This window comes from Sycon ciliatum, chromosome 4, assembly GCF_964019385.1.
Source record: "Sycon ciliatum chromosome 4, ocSycCili1.1, whole genome shotgun sequence".
Classification (NCBI taxonomy): Eukaryota; Metazoa; Porifera; class Calcarea; order Leucosolenida; family Sycettidae; genus Sycon; species Sycon ciliatum.
In genome coordinates, this window is record NC_088646.1 from 9945936 (window position 1) to 9968866 (window position 22931).

A 22931-nucleotide genomic window follows, 5' to 3' on the forward strand; every position below is an offset into this window, starting at 1 on the left:
TAGTTTCACAAAATCATGAAATAGACTGTCTTGTTGATCATTTTTGAATTGTACATGTAGCAGGTGTGCCACTGCTGATGCTGCATGCATCGTAGTCGACTACATGTACTACAATGTAGTCATACCATCAAGAGTACATACATGTAATTATTATTAAAACCCCAAGAGTACAATATGTCATAGTAATCCCCCCAAGAGTACTCTTGATACTGTACCATGTGCAGCACTGGTCGAGTATTGTGTAGCAGCAAGAGTATAATATTAATGGTCATTGCACAAATTATGAACTACCATACATGTATGTACACATGTACTTTTGCTTCTAGCAGTAGCAGACTGTTCTGTACCCTGGCCAGTGTATGGGGTATTCACACTTCTTCATGGTGGTTGCAGGTCTGCCACTGAGCATGAGTGGCAACACAATCATGTGCTTCTGTATGCACTCATCCACACTCCGACACATACGCATGCATACACACACACGCGCGCGCACGTGCGCGGGCGCACATACCACACACGCATGCAAACGGGTGCACAAACATGCACACACCACACACGCGCCCCCCCCCCCCCCCCCACACACACACAGTTGTGTAAGTAAGCACACGGCGGCAAGTGAGAATAGGTCAGGCAGATAAAAACTACTTCCTTTGGCAATTTGCACGGCAAAAAGAGAGAGTGCACAGCACTCCAAGCATCCTCGGTCAAGAAAACAATGAAAATAGGAATGAAAGAAATGATGACGAAAAATCTTGACGCAAAACAACATCAACTGGACCTTATGATTCACCGAGTGAACAAAGTCAATGGGTGAAGTGGAATATCCGAGCCAGACATAGGTCAAAATAGCCTGATGTAGTAGTCCTTTCAACAGTAGTACTAGTGTCAGTCACTGAATGGGAAGGAACGACAACCGAAAATAATAAACGTTTAGCTGGGTGCAATAGGTTCTGACAGGGTGTAAGCGAAAAGAAGCGTAGCTCGGACACTCAAACAAACAGAAACAAAGAAGGCAGAGACAGACAGACAGACAGACAGACAGAGAGAGAGAGACAGAGAGAGAGAGAGAGAGAGAGAGAGAGAGAGAGAGAGAGAGAGAGAGAGAGAGAGAGAGAGAGAGAGAGAGAGAGAGAGAGAGAGAGAGAGAGAGAGAGAGAGCACATAAAACCAAACCGAGACACCTGAACACTTAGACAAAGCGGAGCATTGTTCTGGCAGCAAGACGAAAATTGATAACGGAATAGAAAGAACGACAGTACGTGACAGCACACGCATCACATCTAAATCTCTATCTCTATCCGTTGGAATAACATACGCAATGGGTGAAGCAACAATCGACGATATCACAATCAGTAGCGGACAACGACGGGGACACGGCCTAATAACAAACAACAGGTCATCTAAAATATGCGTCGGTTGATTTTGGAGCGAAAAATTTTCTGACAGCTGTTTCATGGTGGTTATGGCTGGGGATAGAGAGAAACATCAGTTGAGTGGGTGAATAGGTAAGTGATAGTAGCCCAACAGTGTTTCTGACAAACTACTGCAGAGAACGCAAACAGTGGCAGCACCAGCCGCAGTAGCTTCGGCCTACCACTCCAACATACACACACACACATCCATTGGCATGGAATTCCACCAGGCAGACTATGTCAGCCTAGGAATTCCTTCTCCAATTGACGATATGACGGATAGGCTGGCGGCGCCTTCTGAACTGGATCAGACAGTGGCTTTAACGCAACATGAGGGTCAACATCATCGGCAGGCATGTCCATCAGGTTCACTTCTAAAATCTGCCGTTGTCGACCAGCCGACAATGGACGCTGCAGAGCAGTGGCTGACGTTGTTGTTGAATGCGGAGGTGATACCATACTGGGTGAGTACAACGGTGGCGGCGAAGACGTCGGCGTCTGCTGCGCCTGCTGCTGCTGCTGTTGCGGCTGCGGCGACGGCTGGTGTAGTATCGGCGGCGTTGGTGTCAAATGCGAGGGCGTGAACTGCGGCGCCTGGAAAGGTTGCATAGCCGGCGAGTGGGCAGGGGTCACCTGCACTGCACCTGCTGTGCTGGCCGCGTGTAATCTGTTGGCCGGAGGTGGTATGCTGGACGCGCCTCCTCGAAGATTGCCAGTGGAAATGGCACGTGGACGAGGTCTTGCTATGGACGAGCGTTGTGGCTTGCCAGAAGCATCGAGTACTGTTGGGCTCGGACATGGCGACGGAGAAGTACCAGCGAGCGGTGACGTGTGGCTTGATGGTGTCGAGAGCGAAGGAGGAGTGTTCGGAGATCCACCAGATGCATTGCTGTTGATCGACATCATGCCGGTACTGTGACGCTGCGGTCGTAACGAGCGATTGTCAATGGCTGACGGAGTCGGAGCGGGGCTAATGGACGGTGATGGACTGCAGCTACCCGGAGTACTGGGAGACACAGCAGACTCGCCGTTATGACCGGCTTGAACAGGCGACATGCCCACTATCGCCGCCGGATTGCGGAATCCACCACTTCGCTTCACGGTGGGGGAGGAAGAATCAGAGAATAGATGTGGCAGTGAGTGTCTAGATTTGTGCAGCTTCCCTTCATCTTCACCACTGTCCGTCTGCAATACCAGCAAATGGGAGCAGAAAAACAAGAAGAGCACATGACTACACAGACACTAAACACTGCAAACTTGCATGTAAAGCTCTGTTAAAAACTGGAACATGAACGCCTGAAACCAAGCGTTTGTACGTATTTCGCTGGTTTTAGGGGCGCCGTACTTATGGAAACATGCTGAAATGGATTTTGCAACATAAACATTTATTAGCGTTTTTTCAGACGCCCATGCTAGTCAGTCGCGTTGACCGGCAGTCAAAAAATTAGCGCTCGACGGTATTGCATGACCTGGATATGACTCGAAAAGCCGTTTCCTGTGAAAGTGTGAACGCACGTCTGGGCACGCATGAACCGCAAACGCACAGCGTACGCGCTCCACTTGTGAACACAGCTTTTTAAGTCACCAGTATACGTAGGAACCCAGTGAGCACGAGTGTCTGGAGACTAGTGAGGTTTTCCTTGTTCAATAAGAAAATTTCGTGCTCACGGAAATATATTCATCACGAGATCTGTTAGTTACGTATGACGGCATTGACGGGCGAGTTTTCTTTCGTTCAAATAAAAATGTGATCTTATGTGTGCTTGTGTCGAGCTGATCGCACTGTAGTGGTAGCCTCCAGGTACATGTACAATCATGTACCTGTTTGGTCAGGACAAACGAAAGGGTGACATTGTCTAGTAAATGACTAGTGTACTACTCGAACAGTTCATATGAACTTGGCTGCAGAACAGGTACCAATGGGTGTTCAGTGTACATGTAGTATAGTTACTATTGCAGATGAGTGTCCACAGCCAAAGCTTGATGTATATCTCACAGCCAGAATAGACACAGCAGTACTGGCCTGATTAAGTGCCTAGTGCATGTATTGCGGGGTGTAGCTGACAATGGCCAAAGTGTAATCTGTGAAAGCTAACACTTGCACAGAACTAGACCAAGAGCTTACCGCAGGCGATAAATAATCATTTGGCGTTGAACTACAGGACACTGGATCCAGGACAATAGTTCGGGACAGTTTCGGAGTTGGAGAATCTCTTCGCTCCCGTTCACGCTCCTTCTCCTCCTTCTTCGGTGCCGAGAAGATATCGCGGACATGTGTTCGACTCGCAGGACTGGCCGATCGGAGTTTCGCTAAGCTGCCCAGTGCTCCTCGCTTGATCTTGACACCGGCTGATGGCGTCCCTGAGCTTGCTCTGATTTCCTCCACCTCTATGTTAGTCGTCACCAAGGCTGTGGTACTGGCCGAGCCCGATACACCACCACCACCACTGTTCTGATTTACCAGGGTACGTTGAGAGCTATTCGAGTCTGTGAAAACAGAGAGAGAGAGAGAGAGAGAGAGAGAGAGAGAGAGAGAGAGAGAGAGAGAGAGAGAGAGAGAGAGAGAGAGAGAGAGAGAGATGAAACAAACATACATTGGCAAATTGCAAGTCAAAAGCAGGCCTACTACTACTTGTAGTATGGGAATTACGCACGTACATATTCTAATACACATTGGCAACAAGTGATCACCCGAACATGCACGCAGACCTCGGTGATCCTCATAGCCACCGTGCCAATGCACCGGCATAAGGGATTATCGTAAGCAAGCCACCTGAAAAAAGGCATGCATCCTCACCCTCAGCACCTTCACCACTTCAATAGGAAGTTTGTCAAGATATTGAATGCAACAGTCACACAGGACTAGCAAAGCAAGCCATCAAGGGAACCCAAGAAACAAGCACAACACAAACCTACCCGAGTCACAATAGTATTTGGTGTTACGCGGCAAAGTCTGGCTCTTGAAGCGCATCGTTGGATCATTGCTGCTGTCCATTGTAAACGACTTCAGGTGCTCATCTACAGCCGCATCGACAGCTCCAGCTGGATCAAGAACCATCTCGGACTTGGCAGATCGTACTACAGAAGAGAGGAGAAAAAGGCAACAAACGCAAATAAGCCAAACGAGAGAATATCAAGAAACAGAAGACCACAGCGGATAAAGCAGTGCACACACACACATCAACACGCAACAAATATACAGATCGACAGTGGAACTGACTTCGTACAGACAGCAAAGAGGAACAATTTGAGGGTACTTCAAACCGGACTTTATTGAATATAGTCAAACGCAATAGCAGCAGAGGCAGTAGAATGCACAAAGGCAATTTCGCTGAACTACCGTTGGTGAGCAAACAGGCAGTAAGTTAGGCACAAAGCAGAAAATAATGCACACTTACAGAGGGAGTTTGATATTGTGATGGCACGGATGGCAGGGGTCTGGTGGTTGTCTGGAGAGCCAGGCGGAGAACGTGATGTAGAGGACTGTCTAGAGCTCGATAAGCTGATGTCGCGACGATCTGGTGACGGAGACCGCTGCACACTCATCGTGTGCTGAAAAGCTGAACAAGACAAGAACAAGAAAGGCTGGGTCATGCAGTGCTACAAGTAGAGCTCACAGAGGCAGCGAGTCTCAAAATGTCGTGCACACATAGCTAAGCACACGCATCTGTATGAAACAGCTGCAGCCAGGGACAAAAGCTAAGCTTTTCCAGAAACGCTGCTGGCCATTCAGTATCAAATAGGTTCGAGGTCTACAGTACTGTTGGGCGCTGAAGAACGGCCAGGCTAGAATTTCATCAATTTTGAAGAACGGTCTAGGCTGGATTTATTTTGCAGATAAGAACAGGAACCGAAATGTACACTATAATGTGAACTCAGACGTATAACTCCGGATACATGTACATTTAAGACGGTACCATCGAATAAGAACGGAACTGCTGTGTTCGCTAAAAATAAGAACGGGCTAGCCCTTTATGTACTGATTTCCAGCACAGAATGAAGCAGAATTTGAATTTTCAGCACAATTTTCACCTTCAACAGGCTATAACTTTGGCCTCCTTCGCTCCATTTCCACAGTGTTGGGCTCTTTGGAAAGCTCCTGGCGAGAGCAACGCCAGGATACCAGGCTCCATCAACTAGCTGCCACAAATCAGGCGCAGGAACACAGCAAAGTCGTCTCCAAGCCCAATATGCGAGCAAATTTCCCCATCAACGCCATTCCACTCTCCTCTATCGCAGAACGCTCAAATCTTTTCGAGACGATTCAAACTTCAGCCAACTACGTCACTATCATGTGCTGAGTTGGTCAAAGAGCACACGAAAAGGGATTTTCCCCTAAGGGGCCGTCCAAGGTTACTAATCATATTTTCAAAACGAAATGTTTTCGTTTGTGGGTGGGTTTGATGGAGTTTCGTTTTGAAAATAATTATTGAATGCTGATGGAGAATGCCCAGTATACTTCTGGGTGTCGAAAATTGACATCAATATTTTATTGGAATTCGTTTTACCTGCAGAAAAGGTGGGTGGGTGGGTGGGGGCTGAAAAAACTAAAACTTTTCGTTTTGTAAAAACAATCGGTAACCCCGGACGGCCCCTAAAATGGCGAAGAGATCGATAAATTTTTTGAATTTGCCGAGACAAGAATACGGCGCGCGATATCTCTGGATTCGTACATCGTAGCTCTTCAGTGATTGTTGCATTGGAAAGCTTAGAGTTTCCGCTACCAAATAGACCCTTCGATTGTTCAATTCGTACAAGAAATGATGGAGGTACGAAAGTTTTACGGATCGATCATATGTGATCGATTCACGTACACACCGTACATAAAGGGTTAAGCTAGAACCCTGACCCCCCCCCAGTTCTTCGGCGCCCGACAGTACTGTACTCTTAAAAAGCATGGATAATAAACCGTTTTGGCTCGATTTCGCACAGATAAACATACAAATTCGATGATCCAAAATCAGGTTTGAAAGAGACCCGAGTTCAAGTATATCTGAGCGGACTACAGTATGCCAGCATGTATTGACACCTTCATACACACACACACATACACACACACCTTCATACACACACACACATACACACACACCATGTACCACACACACACACACACACCCACACACACCCACACCCACACCCACACCCACACACACACACACACACACACCCACACATAAACACACACACACACACCATGTACCACACATAAACACACACACACACACACACACACACACACACACACACACACACACACACACACACACACACACACACACACACACAAACACACACACACACACACACACATATATATATGCACACCTATGCACACACGCACCTGATGGTTTACTGATTTGCGGCTGGCTATCCGACCGGCCACCAAGTTTGCTGATGAAGCCACGCAGTCCATTCTTGCTTTTCCGCTTATTGGGTGCTGGAGGGGCATGCTTCTCCTGGGTATGCAAACACACGAGGAGTCAAAAGTAGAACATCATGAGGAAGCTCAAGAGCATCACTGTATACCAGCAAACGAACACACATGTATTATAAATATTGGGCCTGGCGCTACTAAAGAAGGACACGCATCCATTGCTCACAGTCTGCAGGCAGGGATGGCCCAAGGCATGAGTGGTAGCGGATCGACGTATTCACTGCAGTGCAGACCATGCATACACCAATACTCGCTACTTTTTTCACGCCCTGCGAGTTATTTAACAAACGTCCTCTGCAAGGCAGTCGAGCAAAAAACCCACGGTTACATAACACAGTCAACACACCAACCTGATTCTTGACCACTGTTGATGTGATCATGGTGATTTCTCTCTGTAGCAAATCAAATTCCCGCTTGGCAAGTTCTTCCTCTCGTCGCTTCAAATCCGCCTTCTGCAGCTCATGGACAACTGCCTCTTCCTGGAGTGCATCTTCTCGCGTTCGGAGTTCCTAAGAGGATGCAAAACCCATAAAGCGAAAGGAGGATGAGTGAGATAGCTTTCTGAACGATGAAGCATAGGTTATTTACTCAGTCAATCAGCGATGAATGAAGAGAGATCAGATGCAGTACTGATCGTTGCGTTTTGAGCATGAAGCTTAGAGTTGCAAAAGCATAACCTTGGCCCACTGTTGCATTGCGCTCTGCCCCCACCCCCAAGCCACGTGAGCACTTCAGAACACCGGATGCATCCTCCGTGTACGGTGAATTTGGTACATGAACAAAAGTAGACATGCAAGCTTTCATTTAGCCTAACATTAAATTTGTCTGATTTACAACAGATAGAAAGGTAAAAATAAATAGATAGTAGAGCAGAGCACAGAGAGCAGAGAGCACAGAGAGAGCGAGCAGAGAGAGCGAGCAGAGAGAGAGAGAGTGAGAGAGAGAGAGAGAGAGAGAGAGAGAGAGAGAGAGAGAGAGAGAGAGAGAGAGAGAGAGAGAGAGAGAGAGAGAGAGAGAGAGAGAGGCCCAAACCCAGGTACTGAATAACATTTGATGGTGGTGATACAGCATCAAAGTAACCAGGTACATTGTGTAACTCTATCCTGGTTGGTTCACTGACCTGCTCCTTTTCGCTGAGGTCGCGGAACAGAGCCTGAATCTCCTCCTGCCAGACTTTCTGCATTTCTAGGAAGCTGTCATTGTCGGTTGTGGCAAATGCTGAATCAGCAATGGAATTAAGCTCCATTACAATATCCTCAAAGAGGGGCCGCTGCTTCGGATCCATAGCCCAGCAAGCTGCAGAGAATAACAACAAAGGTGGGAACAAGAAAATGTGATGAGAAAGAGAAGGCCTTTTTGTTCCCAAGGATCCAAGCCCTTTGCCAATCAGTTCACTTCGCATACTAGTATGACAACCATCGCATTTAGAAGAGTACACACACACACACACACACACACACACACACACACACACACACACACACACACACACACACACACACACAAACAATATGGGGCATGGGTACAGTTTGTGGGCACAGGTTTCCTGACAGCCGTGCACTACTTCTTCACCATGGTAACGGTAGTTTGACATACTGGTGCTATACACATATGCTGCTCAATTGGCATTCGCATTTTGCATGAATGTCAGTAAGTCCAAATATGGAAAGTTGACACATGTAGGTTGACAGGGTTCTGACCTGGGCAAGATTATCTCAGAACAGTCGAGTTTGGGGAGGAAAGGAACGCCATAGCCATCACAGACGTCAGTGTCTGTGCCTCTCTCTCTCTCACACACCACTGAGAGCAGCATCACTCTAGAAACGCTGTTGGGAGGCTGTGCACGTTTGTGCGCATACTGCTCAGTGCTATCGTGACTCAGGCGTGCAGAAAGTCAATACCCTAAATCTTCTTCTCTGGGTGCACAATTAAGTTTGGGACTGCCGGTAAAGGGTTGCACGGTTTATAAGATCGTGGCAAAGAAATTTAACTAAGGTCAACCTTTTTGCTGCAAGGTGCGTTATGACGCATTTCTTATTTTACACAGAGAGAAGTATAGGTCTGGATTAGCTTGGCACTCTGGTGCAATGGTGACCATTACTGCAGAGAACCAAGCTGAGGCACATCCCAATCTAACCAGAAGCTGCTCAAGAGTGCACAGATCACACTACACAAGCTGCATCATGACTTGTATACCTTGAGAAAGAGGGTGGACGGGAAAAAGAAGGCAGCATCATTATCTACTTTCCAATCAGCCGGTGGAAAGTACAGTCGTCGCCAAAAAAATCCGGCCAGATGCAATGCTAGCTACCGGTAGCTGTACTGGGCCGCATGCACTGTATCATACTTCATAGACTTAGTGGTAGTGGTACTGGTAGACCGGGTCTGCAGTTACTTCACTGTTCACATGCTGACAGGCTAGGCCCGCATACACCATGTAGAGGCGACAACGGCTTGACAGGTCAGCCAAATAATTTATAGGCCCAAACTATGCAAACCTATCATCAGCGTTGATTGTTCACTCGAAATATGTTTGTGGAAGGAAACTGGCATGTTGAAGTTTGCTCTGAGGCCAGAGTCAATCGAACTGAGCCACTCCTTTGTGTTGACCGCCTCCAAGTTGCCCAATTTTTCGCTTCAAATCAGAGGTGGCTCCAAATCGGAAAGGTTTTAGAGTGCACGTCAAATTCACTCTATTAGTCTGAAATTAGGTAAATGCTATCGCTCCACGACAGCCAGTACAGAGTAACAATACGCCTTGTGTGTGCTTCTCCATTAGTTTTGATTGGTATGCGGTGCTTTATTGGCGAGAGGCGAGCCGCTGTTTACCTGCGACAAGAAGTTGATTTTTCGAAAGTCGCAGTGTGAAGCAACACGTCAAAAACTCACCTGCTTGGTGTGGCGCTTCTGGTCATCGCAGAGCCATGAAATTTTGGCTCGGAGTATAAGTGTAACACATCGTAGTCTCACTGTGACATAAGTTTTCTAATCAAAATACCAAGAGAGAAAGTGAATATTGAGTCCGGTCCGGTTTGCAACCTACCGGTATGCCCTATTTGAAACCGTCGACTAAACTCACTGAGTCAGAGTCAGACTCAGGCTCGGCGCAGTGCTCAACCCGACTGCAGCAGCTAGCAGGCAGAGTGCGGCGCAGACTGTGTTCAGTGCTGTTCAGTGCCAGTGGCAGGGGCAGTACAATGTCAATGGCCTAGACTAGACTAGAGTCTAGTGCATGTGCCACTCCACTCTCCAGTGCATGAACCCGCGATGAAGTACCGCGTAGATCGATCTACCTACCATACCTATGTACGCGTATACTTGGCATTGGCCGGATTTTTTTGGCGACGACTGTAGTATACAGCAGTGGTATCCTTTTGTGCGCATATGACTGTACACACACCCTCCCCGTGCAGCCACAGGCAGACACAGACAGACGCAGAAACAGACAGACAGACAGACTAACCTTCCATCAAATCTTTGAGGGGTTCGGGACACGTTGAGGGAATTGGTAACCGATGCTGACCCGTCGCCACGCCGTAGAACACCGCCATCCCATCCATTCCCCGATAGGGTACCTCTCCAGTTAGTAACTCCCACAAGACAACGCCAAAACTGTGACAGAACGGAGTGAGAAGAGGAGAGAGCACAACAAGAAAGTGAATACTCATAGCAAAACTACATGTTGCTGACAGAAGAGCAACATTGACATTGACAGCTATCTCCATCTGATACACACCAACAACACAATGATGACTGCCACAAATGACCAAATAAGTAGCTCCAGCAAGTGAAACACGAAGTACATACTAGACAAACTGCAGCATCTAAAGCCTGCCCATTGGAGATAAGGCGATCTCAGATCTATACTACAGACAATGGCCTTCCTACAACGTTTACAGCAAAAATAAATCCAAAGGCAGGTCAAAAGTGCATGTACCAAGCCATTTCAAGACGACCAGGAATAACTGTGCAGGATGTTGAAGCCATGTGCCGTGGAATACAATTAACATTAATTATAATTAATTATAGGCGATAATATATACACATACCTCCAGACGTCACTGGCTTTGGAGAAGGTTGATTTCTTGATCACCTCGGGCGACATCCAGGCATACGTGCCGGCAACACTCATGTGGGTAGTGCGATTGCTTTGCCTCGCCAGTCCAAAATCACTGATCTTGAGAGTGTTTCCGGACATTGTGCAAACATCGTGTGTGTGCACCTCATTGGTGAGCAGTACTGGAAAACGGAATCAGATGCAAAAAAAACATCAATTTACATGCCCACTGCCAATGTGACACAAATCTTGCCCTGAGGCATATCACAATATATACTTCAGCTACGAATAAACTACCTGTGCACATATGCACTGGAGTCAACTTTTAACTACAAAAAAAAACACAGGAAACAACAATTATACTGCATAATTGGAACTATAGATAAACTGCAGATAAATAAGTCAGCCGTACACTGTGCAAATCACACACCCACCCACAGGTGGTAACTGGCTATCATCACATGATGTAAAGGGACAGGCCAGAGGCTAGCAAGCCTCTACCATAATCGGTTAGTGGGACAGCAGTGTGTCGGGAGAACCGGCCCCCTGGATTCCCCCTTAGCAGGCAATCATGCCGCACTGTCAGGAAGTTAGCAGCACTGACTGCCAATTACACTGACACCTCATAGAGTCATACACAGTAGGCAGCATCAGCAACTCTGCAAAGGTCTTGCACACAACACTCCAGGAAAGGAGCTACGCATCCTTCAGTTCCCCACGACCCACAGACAAAGCTATAAATACTTGAGCAGGAGCACATCACCAGTCACATGCTACCAGGACTGCAAGACACTAAGAAGACACACTGGAAAGACTCCAGTCCGTTGCCAGGTGGCTGTTCACTTACATACAGTTACTAGTACATTGCTGCAGCAGCAGCACTGCAAGCAGCCAAGAGAAGAGCAAGTAGCTCAAAGGCACACCCCGCAGTTCACACTGATAATTACACCCTCATGATTGTCACCAGCACCTCCAGCATAGGAGTGTCATGATATGCGAACAATGCCCAGAAACAGAGAAATCACCACAGAAAGTGCCGCAAGTGCCAATCAGTCCTGGAAAGCCATAACACGGCACTCCTTATCTGGGCCAAGGCGCAAAACAGATCCCATGCCATGCACCCACTTCCCATGCCAAGGTCTGCCTGCACACAGCACAGGTCTGGCTCTGGGCTCTAACCACGTGCACACCCCCTTACCAACAAAAGTAAGAGAACAACTACAACTTGTAGAAGGCATTTAGCTGCTACAAGCACCATGCAAAGAACCCCTGCGGAGTCCAGACATTCCATGCATATGGCAGACAAACTACTGCAATAGAGTACATGAAAACTGGCAGCAAAAGGAGCTCCAGGCCATGGCAAAGGCACCCATTGCAGAGACAACACCAGGAGTTACACGCCCAGGAAATGTTGTATGCAAACCCAGCAGCACTGTTACTGGGTTAAATGCAAGAAATGGATGTGGACCACAACATTCACAACATTCGCAGATGCTCATGACATGAGACAGCACTTGGGACCATTTCCACCTCCTAACCAGCCTATCAAGGGGTGCTACACATATATGTACTAGTCAAGTGTATGATGGATCAGGAAGTACATGTAGCAGTGTGCATGCTGCAATTTCATGTACAGCCACCAACCCATAAATACCAGCACTGTGGCTACCCATGGTCTCCTGAGAATAGGCCAGTCAAACCCAAAGGCATGGCCCTAAGACTAAAAGTCACGGCCTCCTTGCTTGGGATGCACTGGATACACGTGTACAGCCAGCGTAGCGTTAGCGGTGCTTGAGAGCAGTCATTGCTCCGGGCAACCCAATCAGTGTGGTCTGTGCAGCACCATCCACAAGAAGGTCAAGAGCAATAGCGTCATAGCCTCTCAGTCACGTTTCCTCACTGCCTGCACAGCAGTCCAATGGCCATGGCACAGACACTGGTACACGGTGCTGGCAGCACAGTGGCGGTGGGGTGGTGGTTGCGGCGGCGGCTACATGACTGTGACTGTGACGCTGTCGCGGCTGAGGTCACAAGGTCACCCGCTCACCTGAAATAGCAATTCAGCAGTCTATGTGAGCTGGCACCCAGTCTGCACAAATCTCAGTACAGCAGCAGTAGCAGCAGCACTGTAGGTTAAACTTTGTGACATGAAAGAACTGCCCTTGAAAGCAGACAATCACCAGTTCCGGTTGCTTACATGCTCCAATCTGAAGAAGGAAGGTTGTTCAAGTACCGTACACAGCCCTTCACGCAAAATCATGCACTTCCAACTAAGGACAATATCAGGCAAACGCACTGCATGGGCAGACTTCTCCAATAACTTCATGTCACCAGCAAGTAAATTGCCCCGTGATGTGCTCTTCCGAAGCTCATTTCCTGGCACAGGTCCCCTCTCTGCCAGCAGGTCACTGGCAATTTCCCCTGGCCCTGTGCACCAATCACGCCGTCGTTCCAGGGGTACCAGTCCCAGGCTAATATTTAACAAACTGAGTGCACATTTGTCCTAGCTGAAAGTCTGTAGTAGAACCATTAGGTCACTCTTGCTTATTTTCACCCAGTCCCACACACCCACACACAAACTAGAAGACTTAGTACTAAAGTCTGATACACACCTACTTAGGAGGATAATGATAGACTTAGCACAGGTGGGAAAGGGTAGGCGGGTGCCATGAATTGTTCCATCAATGGAACACTGACCACCAAGACAAGGCTGCAAGCTCCAGGGAGCCCACGACAGGCCCAAGTTCCAAGTGAGTTTGCCTACTAACTTGCAGTCTGGCAGTTGACCATGCACGTACATCAAAGCACCATAAAGGAAGACTTAGAAAAGCATGATGTGTGACAGTGTCTCACTTCAACCAGTATTGCAGATGGGCCTTCCCCCTATCTCCAATGCTACCCATTCACTTCACCCTGCACCCAGTGTAATAACTCAGACATAATCCAACAGAAGCTGTCCTTTGTCTGGACCACAGCTTGCCACCACTTTCTAGAGGCCAGACACATTATCTAAATAAATAAAGCCAACACTCATGAGCCACTACTCATGCCGGTAACAAGTACTGCTAGTTTTTTTTTCTTCAACTCAGCAACCCTGCGGTGTGGCAATAGCTGTTGGCTGAGCAAGATCCACTCAGAATCTGCACCAGCAGACAAGTCACTGGGGAAATAGCGACAATCTGTTTCACTTCAGAGGGGTAACACACTACAGTCTACAGTACAGTGCAGGCAGGACTCAGGACGTCACAAGGCAGTGCCAGAGGAAACTGACTGTGAAAGACTTGTCACAAAAATACAAGTGAAGAGAAGGATGTATCAACAACTATCACGGCCCGCTACGAATGTAGATCTACCAGACTCCAACGTACACAGTCGCGTGGTACTGCTGGTCACACGTACACAGCAGCTGATGTGAAGCCCTACCACAACCGACTTGTCACAACGCTACTTCTGTGACATAACACAGTCGTTCAGCGTCCAGAACGCAGTCTTGTCTGGCCACAATAAAAACTCGAGACAATAGATTAGAGTGGCGATGGGAGCCAGGACGTCCCAAGAAGACAGCTGCACATCTATCACCTAAGCTAAACCGCCATGAGCAATCAGGCGGAAGATACCACCGGCGAAGTTCTCCAGCTACGCACGGAGCGGCTAGTGTTCAATGACCGAAGACGCTTTGTGTATTCCCACCACCGACACAAAACGAAACGAAACGACGTGTACCAAAGTACAGAAATAACAAAACACCATGGCCACATCTTCTAGATTCGACGTATTGACAGACTGAATGAGACTTCCACAAATCAACAACAAACGCACGCAGGATACAAAGGACACAATAATTACATTATTTATTTACAAAACAAAATCAGTGAGAAAATAAATAACGAATTATTGAGACAACGAGAATCACTCACCATTACTTGACTTGAGATCTCGATGAATTATTGCCGTTCCCAGATCGTTATGAAGATATAACATTCCCTGAGCTATTTGCTGAGCCCAGTCGATAACCACATTCGCCGGAAGCTTTGTCTTCTCCAGCAATCGAGACAAGGCACCACCACGACACAACTCCATAACCAAACAGAAGTTAGGAGCCTCCAGGCAGACACCAAACAATTCCACGATATTGGGATGTCGAAGCAATGAGAACAATCTGGCCTCACGTAAAACTTCTTTTTCAGGCCCATTTTCTTCATCATCATCCAGTGGCCCTTCGAAGCGTGCAGACTTCACAGCCACCTCCTCCCCTCTCCACAAGGCTCTGTATACTTTCCCGAAACCACCTGCACCAATAACATCATTGAAAGTCACCTCTTCCACTTTGATGATGATCGGTTTTGACAATTGCCTTTCCACAGCATCTCGTACCGTACCAACAGTTACAAAATTTGCTGGGAACATGCCAACTTTCTTGTCAGGATCGCCAACACGACGTCCAAGGCGCCATCCTGGATCATCCAAATTCGCCTCCTCAGGAGATAAAACGACAATTTCGTCACCAGCAGAGAACGACAGTTCGTCTTTCTCAACAGCATTATAATCATACAATGCCGTGCAGATCACTGGCTCGGCAGTTGTCTCGCCTTCAGTCTTCCTCATGGTAGCAACAGAAGGCTCAGAGCTGACAGGATTCGACAAATCCATCGGAGACATGAGCATAAAATACTACTTGGACTCTCCAGCTGCACTCACTCCAGGCTACAGCCAAGCACTGCTTCTGTCGAAGCTGTCTCGACTGAACTGAAGCAGGGAGTCATACGACTCCCTGAACTGAAGTCAAGACGTGAAATGAAGGAGTCGATCCAACTACACTTTTCTAGGCCACATGCAACTCCCAACCAACCTGTGGCTAGACTTCAGTGAAGCAGTGCTGGTGCTACTTGCACACCGACTGACTGGCGATCTGCGAACAGTGCCGCCGTGACGATGATGATGATGCACTGCATGGACAGACTGATGATGAAGAGGAAAAAGGCATGCATAATCCACAAAAATTCCAACACGGTCAAGACACTAGTGCACTGTCAGTGTGCTAGTGTACGTGTACACGATACTCAACAGCCTGAGTCATGGCTGAGTGCAATGCGAGCTTGGACTTGTCTTTGGCTTTGTCAGTTTGTGCATATCAGCGCATGCAGTGCATGCAGCAATGCGGACGGTGATGAGATCGTGACTCCAAGTCAAGAAACACTGCGTGGCCCCGTAGAACCCTCCGCTACGACAGCTACGTATACGAACGTACGTAGCTCTATGTAGTCGTACGTAGCTACATGCACTGATATGATGTAGCTGTCTACAGTGGTCTAGCGTCTACTCAAGTACATGTAAAGCTACACATAGCTACCCCCGTTGCGTTCACGTGCATGCGCGCTTGCCGCACACTGAGTCTGTTGCTTCCGACAACACGCGATGTCTCTGAAATGAATCGCCGGATTTGCTTCATTTTCAGCGGAGAGCTACATCACGTGTAGTACATGATATGAGTCTCTCCGAGTGGACCCAAAAACCAGCCACTTTAGCACTTGTGGATGCTTGTACTTGTCTTCATCCCCGATGTTCCATTGCTTGAACCTTCCAAGAAGTCATTTCGGACTTGATCAGGGGAACTGAGAGCGAGCTCAGTCTACCCAGTGCAAAGGCTGCCATGCTAGCGCCGCACAGACAACGGTGGACATGATGTGGACAGTTCTACGAAGCAGGACGCGTGTAACAGTGACAAGCGGCACGAGACAGCCGTCCGCTGCCTGTAAAAACTCACGTGTGCGAGAAGGAGGGTGTGCTCACCGCACAAAACTCAGGGCAAACTGGACCTGTCAGAAATATCAGTCTTTCCACTGCTCGGTGCTGTTCTCATGGTTCCGCAGCGCAAACAAAGTGTCGACAGGTCCGCAGTGTGTGCCGAGAGCCTATGTCGATCGTCGGAGGGGATCGCCACGTAGAAGTCTACGTGTCCTCACGAGTGGTTGCTGGCAACTCCAAGACTCCGCATGCTCATCAAGAACGTAGTTGTCGTGATTCCCAGTTTGTTTCAGACCAGCAAGCATCGAAGTAGTGAGACGTCGACGCTGTCAGTCGCGTATCGTATGTCCCGCGGGTGGAAATCTCGTGATCTGCCAAAACGCTCACAACTTCTGTGTCAACAAGTTTCCTTTCAAGGCCAGGCAGGACCGCTTGGCAGCTGAGCCACAACGGCACAAGTGGGGACGCTGACGGAGTACGCTCCCACACTACAACAGGAACGGTCGACCGGTCGCGCGGTACCATTCGGATTTCTGTCTTTCAGCACCACTCAGTGACACGCAGCACTGGATTGAGACAAGACGAAGAATAGATGGCAGAAGTGACAGAATCATGTGAAGAATTGTATCATGTGATCGTCAGCATTGCATGCTCCGTGCGCCTGGAGATGTGCACTGCAAAAGGTGCCAAATTATCACTGAATGATAGAAAGAGCCCATGCGGGCCACCTACTAGTACTAGTACTAGTAGTAGCCCCTACGGCCCTAGTGCTCCTGATTCTTGATTATTATAGTGATCGGTACCAGTAAACCATGTATACGAACAACAACACATGATGTGCAACGCTGGATATGTCACAGCGCTAAGAATGCAACTATGATTGCAATGTAGTCTGGTCCAAGTGTGTCCGTGCGAAGCACATCGCGATGGGACCGTATGTAGTAGGCCAATGATCCATGACAATGAACGATTCCACTAGGCTGTGCCGATTCGTGTACAGAAATTCCCAGTCGACGGGGCGCGGCGGGTACAAGCTACCGTCAGAAAATCTGTAAGTAAAATTCAATGCAAACACCGATTGGCTGTGGGGTTCTGTAGATGAATGCAATAATTGTAGGGGCATGTAAGAGATGTCTAGTGCGATGTACGTGTATGCTACATGTGCCTGCTACTGCCGGTATGGTTAGTTTAATGCCCCCCCCCCCCCAACCAGGGTAACTGATCACAGTCTGATTTTCGGTTCATGACCCTGTACACAATCACGGTGGTCAAAATGCTCACAGCTAGGCCGGGTGTAGCACTAGCTGGAGTAGAGTGAAGTTCGTATAATATGGTCTGACCCTGACGTTGCCTAGATACGTCCTTTTCTCAATTTTCGGCACCCAGACACTGAGATCGACACACAGAAAAGAGGATGTTTGAATGTGGTGGAGGGCTTGTGACATAGGACCTGTCCTTCTCACTGTCTACACCCTGATACATGCCTAAGATGCTAACATTGCCCGCTTGCTGAACTGGGGTACTTGAACCGTCTTCCGACACCACGAGTGACTCCCTCCGAGTGTGATTTGTCTCCTCTCCACTCCAGTGTTTTAGGTGCTTTTTCTTATCGGTTCATCAGCCGCAGAAACAACATATCCAACTCCAGTTTCCGTTGTTCCAGCTCGTCCCATCCGGATTTGACGTTTCACGGTGCTGAATTTGAATCCCTGGCTGCTCAAGTTTGCAAATGGCCTTCGCACATGAGACTGAGCTAATAAAACACTGTATTTTGCTGGTTTCTGCCTCTTGAACTGCTCTCAGAATTGTGCCTGATACATATATGCATCCTTCAGTACATGCATGCAATGAAGAGAAAAAAAAGGTACACTGTATACCAGGGAGTAATATTTTACTACTCCCTGCTGTATTCTGTACAATGTCAATTTACTTACTGGGTTATGTTTTGTACATCGACTTAATTTAAAAAGTCTTTGTGTGACTGATATTGTGCAGGAGCCATCGATGCATCAGATGTAAGTGAATGCAATTTTACGACCCTCCACTCCAGCAATTGAATCCGGGGAGAGAGTGACACCATTCTGGACAGTGAGTGACATCACCCTGAACTGTGAGTGATGTCATTTTTACCAATCATGAGTCATGACTGGCACTGCATTTGAAGAGTAGGTGTAGGTCGGCCAGGTGCTGAGTCAAAATATAGCGATGCAAGGGTACAGACTGAGATAGTAGATTGACATCGTTCCTGGCTTGTGAAAGGTCACTAGCCACCTGAATAACGTACCGTTGACATAATGCCACTCACAATCATTAGTTGCCGTTTTCTTGACAGCAGCTGAGCATGCATGCACTGCATGCTGGACAGGTCAAGCAGCAGTCACAGTAGTATGGGAGGGAAGTGTCGGTCTGTCTGGAGTATGATGGAGACTTCACCTCCCACACCTTTCCCAGTGCAGTCGGCAATCCCCTTTCTCACTCTCAGTAGTTCTAGATCACAGGGCAGCCGCACCCTCATGCCCATAAACTGCCAGATGATAGTTGTGTTTGGAACACAATCACTGTCAAAGGCATGTGAATGATCAGAAGTGTAACATCACGCGTGATCATCATAAGTTCAAAGCGTACTTATACACGCATGTCATGGGCATCAGTGCGGGCCACATGGTATGTGGGCGCTACCAGACAAAGCGTGTACTAGGCTCACCGTTCTACTATGGCGGTTGCCTGCAAGCCTCACAGCGTGCAGCCGGCCTAGCAGTAACCTAACTGAGGTAGAACAGCAAATTGATCGGACTGTGGTTTCAAACTCAAGGCCGAACTAGGTGGTAAAATTCCCTATAGTGTGCATCCCTAACACCTGTTTTCTTCTCTGCCGGCTTACCCATGCAGTTTTACCTACGATTAGAAGAGCTATAGGCACACGGTGCACACGGTCTATTTACCAAGGCCGGGCAAGGGACCATATCTCTCAGTGAAGCTAGCCTGCGGCGACCAGGCTGTCCATGTGCGTGAATGGGACAAGCCCGGTGTAGTAATGATACTAATGTCACAGCTTTGCGTACTGACTTGGTGTACTAAGAGAAGCAAAGATAAGAGCAAAGTGTTTCGCTTCCGTAAAAAAAGTAGCCTACAGTGCTACGCGAAGAATGAATTCCTATGCGAACCTCCCCGGTTTTGGGTCTGTACTTGAGGACAGAGAATACTGGTGTATTTGCACACTGGCAACAGATGCATAGTAAGAAGTCGGGACTGAATGACTTGGATGAGAGACGAGACAGCAATCAGGTGACAGTATGCCAAAATAATTTCTCTCTCTGTAACTCTGTAACTGTGTATAGCGTACACAGTTACAGAGAGAGAAATTATCCTACAGGTGCGTGATTGTGCTACAAGGCAAAAGACGAACAGTACACAAATAATCGCCGGGCTCAGAGAAATATAGAATCATCTTTGAAAACCCAAAAAGTTGGACGTCCCAAAAATTTCCCATTTTTCAGTATCCAGGTCGTTTGACCTGGGCTGTACAGCAGAGATCACTGCAGGGAGTACAATGCCTAAATACGCTGAAGCACTCATGCTTCTGTATAGCTATTGATGGAGATATGTTGCGCTGCAATGCTGCTGTGCTAGCTATGCACCCTCCAACCTTCACGCGGCTAGAATCAAGCTGATGGATGAAATACTTACTCACAGCCAGTGAGTCGTCAAATACTGGTATTTGACGACTCCCTGCTCACAGTCCATAATCCCAACTCTGACCATTTACCACCCCCTACCGTAAAAGTCCGTAAATAAGTACCTGCCCGAAAGAAATACCCCCTTCATTCTTTTGGCTCTGTCTGTTGAAGTCAAGTCAAGCCCGATAATCATACGCCCGAAATAAGTACGGTGCATACATGCAGCACGTAGCATGTACATCGACATGAAAATGACTTCTCCACTACACACAAGTCGGATCCGAAAGTTAGTTCGCGCCTGAAAGTCAGTACCCGCCCGAAAGTTAGTACGGGTGTGGTCACTAAATCCGAAAGTAAATACGTTCTTATTTACGGACTTTTACGGTATTGCGTCATCCAAAACCTGGACACATATTGGGCCTGTGGTTGTTTTATTCTCCAAGAGGTATGACACACACACACGTCACACCCCCGGCCCAGAGTGTGCAAATCCAGGAGAAGCAATTTCAAGTTGACGTCATTTTATCTTCTCAAGAAGTAGCGGTAGAAAATAGGGGAAATCTGGGCTATTGTGTAGTGTGCAGAAACTGCAATACTTCGCAATGGACTACAGTGCAGTGTCAGCCACAGAACAAACTTGAAGATGACAAACTTCGACGACCAACAGCAACAGATGAGTTTGAGCAGGAGTACATTGGTCGAGAAGGGATTGCGAAGGGAACAGAGGGCAGTAACGTTATTTTCACTAGTCTTCTCTACAGAACATGCAGTGTAAAATCTTACCATTTTCTGCTCTGTGTCACAACGGATACCCTGTGTGTTAACTGTTTGGTGCAGGTTCATTGTTAGGACATCAGCTGGGAAGGCATGCCCAGCGAGTCTACCGTCTCAAGCTAAGGGCCATCTACATGAAGGGACGGAATAAGTTGAGAACACTGCTTCTTCAACGATTGATGTCCGTGTGGTCCAGCAATGTTGAATAATTATACCGTTGTGCAATTGATCAATGACAATTGGAGTTTGGGAAGTTCATAAAGCTTACAATCTGGCACCAATAAAAATGACATGATCCATTTTACTTCACTACTCAGGGATGAATTTACTGTCAGGTTTTTGCATAGCAGTTTTTGCTATGCAAAATCTCAATTGTGCGTAAGCTACAACAAGCATGGATAGCATGTACATGTATGTATCACAGTTTTCTGCGTGTCACTGTGATTTTTGAGTAGCAGTAGATCGATTTTGCGTAGCAAACTGCGATGCGATACCGGATAAATTCATCCCTGCTACTCCATCTTACAGGCTACAATTCCAAATTCATCATAAAAATTAATAATAGTATGGAGAAGCACACATGCATGCAGGCTCAACTACTTCGAGTGCATCATGTCAGCTACAAAGAGGATTGTGCTGCATGGAATTAGCCCATTTGTGGCACATCAAAGTGCATGAAACTACAGCTGTAAAAAAAAAAGAGAGTAAAGTTTGCATGTCCGCGTTACCACCGGCTATCCAATTGCGTTGAGAAACACAACCAGCTTAGGAAGTTTCGCATGTGCCAGGCCACCACCATGCCTGTGATACCAGGGTAGCAGACAGCTGTGCTCGGTGAAATCCGACTCGGTGCATATTTGGCGCCCTCAATTTTAATTTCCCATGGCCTCCGACGCCCTGGAAGTGGTACAAATGCGGCTGGAGTACACATGCACAAGTACGGTGATGTACATGTACTAGTAATCGGAAGCGGTCCAGGGCGCCAGATTTGCACTTTGGATTGGATTTCAGTGAGCGCAATTGTATTAACTATGGGAGGTACACTCAAAGAGCAGCAAAGGTGGCACGTACGACCCCCAGGCGGGCCCAACCAGCATACAATCAGTCACGTCCGGGCACAAAATTCCGCTTACACCCACCATCAACGCTGCCAACCAAATTCCTTTCAGTTTGATAAAAAAGAGAAAGAAAAATCCAGAATTCGAACCACAACCCAGAATAACTTCAGAGAAAGAAATAGTTTGGCAAGCAGTATAGTCACTACTCGCAGCCAAAACCGAGATTACAGATGTTTTATGTCTCGGCGATCATGATGGAAAAAGCATATATCTAAAGACAAGTCATTTTGGAGAACACGTCTGAGTACGTACAAAGTGACCGCTACTACACTAACATACACGCACACATAGGACTGCAGACAAAAGAAATGAAAAGAGACGCACAAGACGATGTGAAAAGAACGCGAAGGTAAAAAACGAAGAGTCAGGACCAGCGGAAAAGAAAGAGATAACACAAGAGAACGAAAAAATACAGTGCCCAGTCACCGGACTGAAGGACTAAATTTATTTTGCACTTCACACACGTTATACCTACAGCGACTAATACAGGAGAAAACGAAGCTGTATACACACAATAAGGGAAACTTGGATCAGGGCGGGTAATAAACCAAAAAGGCACGAGTTGACAAAGCCAGAGGGAATAATGCGGGCGATGTCGGGAAAAATGTGAATGGCGTCCGCATGGAAACAGACAATAATATGAAGCAAAACAAAGCGGGACGGTCACTCATGAGAATCAACAAGTACGCGGGCTCGCATACCATACAGAACTCA

At 47.5% G+C, this 22931-nt stretch overlaps 1 protein-coding gene and 1 long non-coding RNA gene across 3 annotated transcripts; one reads left to right on the top strand and one right to left on the bottom strand.

The window, feature by feature from the left end:
* Positions 1-622: 622 nt before the first annotated feature.
* Positions 623-15869, bottom strand: LOC135814395 (mitogen-activated protein kinase kinase kinase 11-like). Of its 2 annotated transcripts, none has more exons than XM_065327505.1 (10): positions 14821-15869; positions 10896-11085; positions 10310-10458; positions 7967-8142; positions 7197-7355; positions 6754-6868; positions 4811-4972; positions 4329-4490; positions 3538-3899; positions 623-2597 (listed from the first exon to the last, which is right to left on the bottom strand). In XM_065327505.1, the coding sequence occupies exons 1-10, from the start codon at positions 15566-15568 to the stop codon at positions 1653-1655; spliced, it is 3168 nt and encodes a 1055-aa protein (XP_065183577.1). In that variant the 5' UTR covers positions 15569-15869; the 3' UTR covers positions 623-1652. The 2 variants fall into 2 exon arrangements, with proteins under 2 accessions (XP_065183577.1, XP_065183578.1); XM_065327506.1 differs by lacking the exon at positions 14821-15869 and adding an exon at positions 12102-12382.
* Positions 15870-16297: 428 nt separating this feature from the next.
* LOC135814402 (uncharacterized) lies at positions 16298-22511 on the top strand. Its single transcript, XR_010553185.1, has 3 exons — positions 16298-17699; positions 18644-18758; positions 21163-22511. It is a non-coding gene; the product is annotated as an uncharacterized LOC135814402 (long non-coding RNA).
* The last annotated feature ends 420 nt before the right edge of the window (positions 22512-22931 follow it).

Bases quoted from the DNA above. Each gene is read 5' to 3' on its own strand.
- LOC135814395 (XM_065327505.1), bottom strand. From the start codon at position 15,568: ATGCTCATGTCTCCGATGGATTTGTCGAATCCTGTCAGCTCTGAGCCT. The intron at 11,086-14,820 runs GTGAGTGATTCT...TCCGTTTTCCAG, and splicing joins AGATCTCAAGTCAAGTAATG to TACTGCTCACCAATGAGGTG. The intron at 4,973-6,753 runs GTGCGTGTGTGC...TGTCTTGTTCAG, and splicing joins GCAAATCAGTAAACCATCAG to CTTTTCAGCACACGATGAGT.